Below are 6522 nucleotides of genomic sequence, written 5' to 3'. Positions count from 1 at the left end.
GGCATAGCCCACCATCCCATGCGAGAGTCGAACCGGCAACCTTGTTATTAGGAGCACATGCTCTTACCAGCTGAACCATCCTGCCACCTATTGGCAGCTCAGCTTGGGTACAGCTCACTGGCCCATGTGGGAATCGAACCAATGGCCCTGTTTCTCAGAGCTTGCGCTCTTAACCAACTGAGCCACTCGGCATGTGCCTGAACAGAGATTTTGACCTTTAGAAACCTGTTGGACCCACACAGGTCTGGGGTATATTTTGATGATGCTGCTGATGGTGATGGTTATGATGGTGATAGTGATGATGAAGGTGATAGTGAAGGTGATTGTGGCGATGATGGTGGTGGTAGTGGTGATAATGATGACTATGACAACAACAGTGATATTAGCAGCCAGCATTTATTGAGTGTCCACTATGCACTGACAGCATACTAAACAAGATCCATGCATTATCTTGGCATCCTCTTCATCAGGACCCTACGAGGCAGATCCTAAAATGATCCTCATTTTCCAATTGAGAAAAGTGGGGATAGTAGGAGAGGGAGTTGGGATTCAAAGCCCAGAGCCCACTGAGCCCATGCTCTTGACCACCACGTTCACTGTCTGTTGGCAAGCACTGCGATTACAGGGCTGAGGGTGAGGCTCCCTGGCCATTGAGGGCCTGTCTGAATCTCCAGAACAGGGAAAAGTAGGCAGTGGGTTGGAGAGAACACCAGTCCTGTTCCTGCCTGACTGCACGGCCTTGAACAGCTCCTCTGCTCCCTAGCTCAGGTTCCTCGACTGTAAAATGCAGCAGGCTGAACCGAAGGAGTCCTCTGATGGTGGGTTGCATCACAGCCCCTGTCCTGTGTGTGTTCCCCTGCCTCCCCTTCCTCTAGGGCTGGAGCCCACCCAAACAGAGCAACTGAAGTGGTAGTTCTGGCTGAGACAACAGTCACTCAACACCCACAAAGCCAAGCTCAAAGCTCAGGCATCTAGCTAGCTATTTCCAGATATCTCATTTTTCCCGTCCAATAGCTGGGAGACCCTGGGAAGCCACAATAATACACACACACACACAAAAGATAGCGGCTGTTGTTCTATTTAGCACCAAGCACTTGCATAATCTATTATAACGCCAGGCCTTTGTAAAGCAGCTTAAGCACATTATCTCATTAATGCTCTTAATCATCCTCCGAAATCAGTTGTATGGTCTTCTCCTGATAGATAAGTTCATATAACTTACCCCAGCCCCCACATGTGGGGAGCACGGGCGCTGACCCCAGAACCCAGCTCTCTCGCTGAGGAAGGCCGTACTCAGCTGTTGCACTGGAACGGACTCCCTCTAAGCCTCACCTTCCCCACCTGTAATGGGAAGACTCGTCCCTGCAGAGCTTTCGGAAGGGCTCCAAGGGGCCATGAATGCACTATGCCTGCCTCAGTGCAGGATTCAGTCAATACTTTACAAAGGGTAATATTTTGCCACAAGTCTATAATTTTGGGAAATAAACGCATATTTTGGCTGACTATTTTTCAGCCATTTAGCTTCACGCACATATGTTCAATGTCTCAAAACAGCGCTTCTCACACTTTAATGTGCGCAAGGGTCACCTGGAGATCTTAATAAAATGCAGCCTCTGGGTTCATTAGACCGGAGATCAGGCCCAAGCGCGTGCATTTCTAACAAGCTCCCTGGGGACGCCCGTGCTGCTAGGCTGAGGACCACACTTTGAATAGCAAGGTCTCAGAGCAGCCTCCTGGCCCCATCTCAGGAAGAGCTTTCCAGTGGGGGTGGCTGTTCCCAGTGCCCTTTAAAGGCAGCCATGAGCCCAGCCATGTCCTTCACACACCCATGCTCGAGGTGGGGGAGGGGAGGAGAGGGGGACCAAGGAGCCTCCTGAAGCTGGTGGATTTGAGCAAAACGAGGCTGAAGAAAGTTGAACTGGGCTAATCAGCCAAGCACTGACCATGGAGGTTACTTCTCAAGGACATGTACGGCAGAAACCCCCACCTCCAGGCCTGATTACCACATCACCAAGTGCTAGGCTGTGCCTCCTAGAGTTCTGAGCTTGGCCTAAGGGTCTGGAGGATACCCCAACTCCCAGGGAGGATTCCACCTAGAGTCCCTGGTATTTGAAAGTTCCCACAGCTGGAGGCTGGCCCAGGTGGGGGCTAGGGAGGCCCTACCTCACCTGCTCCCTATTCTGCTGTCCTGCCCTTTATGGCCCATTCACCCAGGACACACACACACACACACACACACTCTCTCTCTCTCTCTCTCTCTCTCTCTCTCTCTCTCTCTCTCTCTCTCTCACTTCTATTTAGCACCAAGCACAGACCTGGAAGTCTTTTGATCGCCCATATTCAGCCCTGCCCCTGACCCAGTCGCCATCTCATCATTTTCATCATCATCATAGCGGCTCTAATTTTTGGAGCTGCCATGACACTCCAGGTGTCTTACATCTATGCATCTGTGACTTCTAATCACCCGTTAACTCCTTAGGGTGGGTATTATTATTCCCATTTTATAGATGAGGAAAACAAGGCTCAGAGCTGAGCTGGTCATCTCCTCAAGGCACATAGCCCGACTGGAAGGTGCGCCAGACCTGCCTGACTCCAGAGCCCGTGCTTGAGAGAGATGAATAAGTGGCCCAGCAGAGGATCCCAGGGCTGGCTCAGGCCCGGGATGTCTGGGCTCAGCTGCTGCCTGTTCCTCTTCCTGCTGTGCGGCCTCGGAGAGATTACCTCACTTTCCAAGTCAGCCTTCCGTGTCGGTAGAAATGGGGGTGAGAACCATCGTACCAGCCTCATGGTTGTGGTGAACATTACATGCGATCGTGAATGTAAAACGCTTAGCATGAGGCCTGGAATGGAAAATGTGCTCAAAAAACCTGAGTGAGAAGGAGAAATGCTGTTTCCACTCCCACATGGACTTCCCGAAAGGGCTCCCATGTTGCTCTGCTTTAGGACCAGCCCCACCTGCATTCTTCTCCCTCCAATAAGCCTCTGGCCCTTTACACGTGATGGGGCCGGAAGAGGGGCAGACAGTGTGCTGGGCCTCCTGGCTGCTGGAGACGGGACCTGAGGCTTAGGCGACTGAGAGGCACAAGCAGGCGGCCCCCAGAGTCCTGCAGAGTCCTGGCAGCAGCAGAGGAGGAGGGGACGTTCTCAGGCAGGTGGTGTGGCCGTGGGAGGGCTCCCGTGATCACCCCTGCCTGGCACGGTGCCCACACCGAGCCCACAGCCCAGAAACAAACGTAGCAGACGCCTCCCCAAGCCCCAGGGGTTCTTTCTCCAAGGCACTGTTGGCTAAGGCTGGGGTGCAGCATGGTCCATGGGTTCCAGGGGAGAAACTAGAGCCAGGGGCCAAGCACTGGCTGCTTTCTGGGCCACTGCCCCCCTGCTCCTTCTGCGTGGCCTGCTGCGCCCCACCTACCTACCACACAGTTGGCTCCTTGTCAGCCTGCTGCGAAGGAACCCCACCCCACCCCACCCAAAACTTTCTCACGCGGGGGTTCTCCAGCTGGCCTAACATTAGAATCACCTGCAGAGCCTTAGCGTAAGTACCGGCACCTGGGCCTACATCCAGACCAATCAAAGATGAATCTCTGGGGAGCTGTCACTTGCTAAGACAAGATCTGTTGGCCACACCCTGCTCTCCTTGTGGGGTATATTTAGGCCTCAGTGAGGCTGATAATATATACTAGCAGATAGAATGCCTACTGTGTGCTAGACATGTTATATGTTAAGCATTTCCTTATATGGAAGGTCTAGTTTAATTCTCATGATAACTCTGAGCTAGGCTTAGAGAGGTCAAATGGCTTATACAAGGTGAAAGGCAGCCGACTAGGAAGAGCGGAAGCTGGACAGTGAAGCCAGGTCTTCCTGCCCCAAAGCCCAAGCTCTGCCTACAGTTTGGCATAGAGAGAAGGGTGCGGATTCTGGGCAGCGGTGGAGCGGGAGCCCAGACTCCTGAATTCTCCACCTTCCTCCCTTTGGATTTCTCCAAGTCACACGGCTTGTTCCAGGGCCCCCGGCCTCATCCCAGAGGATGCCTAGAGCTTCCCGCCATCTCCTGGGTCCTGACAGCCATTGCAAGCCTCCCTAACCAGGCGCTTCTGCTGCTTCTGCTCCTCAGGGCAAAGACTGCACCGTGCCCATCAACACCTGCATCCAGAACCCCTGTCAGCACGGAGGCACCTGCCATCTGAGCGAGAGCCACAAGGACGGGTTCAGGTAACAGCTCACCCTCATGCCTTCCCTCCACAGAGCTTCACGGGCAGACTGAGAAAGCATAGCTGCTCCCTGAGGGCCTGCTGGGTGCCCAGCCAGGCCAAGTCCTTATGTGCGTGATTTCCAGACTCTTCCTATAAAGGGGCTATGACTATCCACATTGTACAGATGAGGAGACGGAGGCGTCAGAGGGATGAGCCCTTTGCCCACCACTGCGTGTTTCAAAAGCATGGGCAGAGTGATTTCAGTGCAGGTAGTCTGTCTTCAGAGCCAGGTGAAGTCCACGAGAGGCTGCAGTTGCAGGCTAAAGTCAGAGAAGGATGGGAAGATGCCTCAGAGACCCGCTAGCCTGGCGATGCCACCACTCTTTTCTGGGTTGTGGAAAACATGAATAGTAGGTGACATTGATTACGGTGTGTGCTTTTTATGTGAGCTAGTCGTGTATGATCTCATTTAAATCCTCCCAGTGACCCTACCTAGTACAGGTAGGTATTATCCCCATTTAACAGATGAAGAGACTGAGGCACAGAGGTTGATTTACTTTTGGGCAAATATCCTGAAACTCGTTCCTGCACTTTCTACCCTGCACTAAGAGCTCAGGAAGAAAAGGGTAGATGAGTGGAATATGAAGATGTGGTGTATATATACAACTTACGAGCAAAAAAAATGAAATCCTGCCACTTGTGACGACATGGATACACCTAGAGGGTGTCCTGCTAAGTGAAATAAGTCACATACTGTATGATTTCACTTATATGTGGAATTTTTAAAAATCAAAATGAACAAACAAAACAAACACAGACTCATAGAAACAAAGAACAAACTGATAGCTGCCAGAGGGGAGTGGGACGGAGGGAAAGGTGAAGGGGAATATAGTCAACGATATTGTGATAACTTTGCACGGTGACAGATGGGTACTGTTGGGTTGTCGGAAAAGTCATGACACATTTTTGCAACAAAAAAACAAAAAATACGTCATGACTTTTCCAACAACCCGATACACTTAGTGTGGTGATCACATCGTAAGATATATAAATGCCAAATCTCTGTGTTGTACACATGAAACATATGTTGTATGCAAACTATACTTTAAAAACAAAATAGTAAGAAAAGAGAATAGAAGCCGTTTACGTCTTTCTCATCCCTGTCCTAGGCGTGAGCCTCCTAGACCCCCCTCAAACCTCGGGCCCCTTTCCTGCTTCTCACCCCCGCCCCCAGCTGCTCTCAGATGCCCAGTTTCCCCAGTCCAGGGCCTTGGCATAAGCAGACCGGTGGAAACGGGTTTGTTTGCCCACCCAGTGAGCCAGTGGGTTAGGCCGTAAAGGAGTGGGTGTCTGATGTCAAGCTGTACGCAGCCATCTTAGAGCTCAGGTTGCAAACAATTAATTTTCAAAGGCACTGTGGCCGGGGGCTGCTGTGTGGTCTGTGAAAGAAATCAGGCTCCGGGCTCTGTTCTCCTCCCCAGGGCACTCAGCCCGCCCACATGTCCACCTGCCAAGCCAGCCCCAACAAACTGACTCTTGAAAAATGAAATTCAAGGCAGAATTTGTTTTCCTGCCTGGGGTGGGTCCTACCACCCCCACCCTGTCGCTGACAGTGAGGGGCAACCACAGGGCCCCAGCCAGGAAACACACCTCCAGGGAGAAACCTGGCTCTGCCCACCCAGCAGAGGGACGGGGGTCTGCCAGAGGGAGGCGTGTGCCCCACAGGCCGTGGTGTCTCTCCCCTCTCAGCTGTATCCTGTTTCCACTCTCGGTCGTTGTGAAAATTCAAACGAACTGGAAATATTTTTAGAATTTAATTTTCGGAAAAGGGCCCAGATCTACAGGATGAGGGAGCGCACGTGGAGGGTGAAGGCCATGAGGCCCCATAGTGAGGGTGGCACGGCTTGTGGGGGTTCCCCAAGGGGCAGGAGAGTTCTCCCGCATCGGGTCAGCACCTGATAGGTTGGCAGAGGGAGGGACACCTGTCAGGGAAGCTTTGCTCCTTCTCCTGCGGCATCAAATTCCTAGGGCTGCCGCAAGAAAGTACCGCAGACGGATGGCTTAGAGCAATAGAAATGTGTTCTGTCACAGTTCTAGAAGCCAGAAGTCCAAAGTCAAGGTGTCAGCAGGGCCGTGCTCCATGAAACCTCTAAGGGAGGATCCTCCCTTGTCTTTCCTCAGCCGCTCACAGTGGCTGGCAGCCTCTGACATGCCTTGGCTTGCAGCTGCATCCATCCAAGCTCTGCCTTTATCCTCACGTGGCATTCTCCCTGTGTCTCTGTCTTCACATGGCCGTCTTCTTATAGACACAGCAGCCATACTGGATTAA

The 6522-nt window shown here is 52.2% G+C and overlaps 1 protein-coding gene across 1 annotated transcript in view; it reads left to right on the top strand.

The window, feature by feature from the left end:
- Nucleotides 1-6522, top strand: part of SLIT3 (slit guidance ligand 3) — a 590035-nt gene that overhangs the window by 537693 nt on the left and 45820 nt on the right. The window contains exon 27 of the mRNA XM_019635932.1: nucleotides 4115-4212. Within this exon, the coding sequence (XP_019491477.1) occupies nucleotides 4115-4212 (98 nt within the window). The remainder of the gene's footprint in view (nucleotides 1-4114; nucleotides 4213-6522) is intronic.

This window comes from Hipposideros armiger, unplaced genomic scaffold, assembly GCF_001890085.2.
Source record: "Hipposideros armiger isolate ML-2016 unplaced genomic scaffold, ASM189008v1 scaffold_25, whole genome shotgun sequence".
Taxonomy (NCBI): Eukaryota; Metazoa; Chordata; class Mammalia; order Chiroptera; family Hipposideridae; genus Hipposideros; species Hipposideros armiger.
Note: the sequence above shows the minus strand (reverse complement) of the source record. Positions and strands in the feature narration are given on the sequence as shown.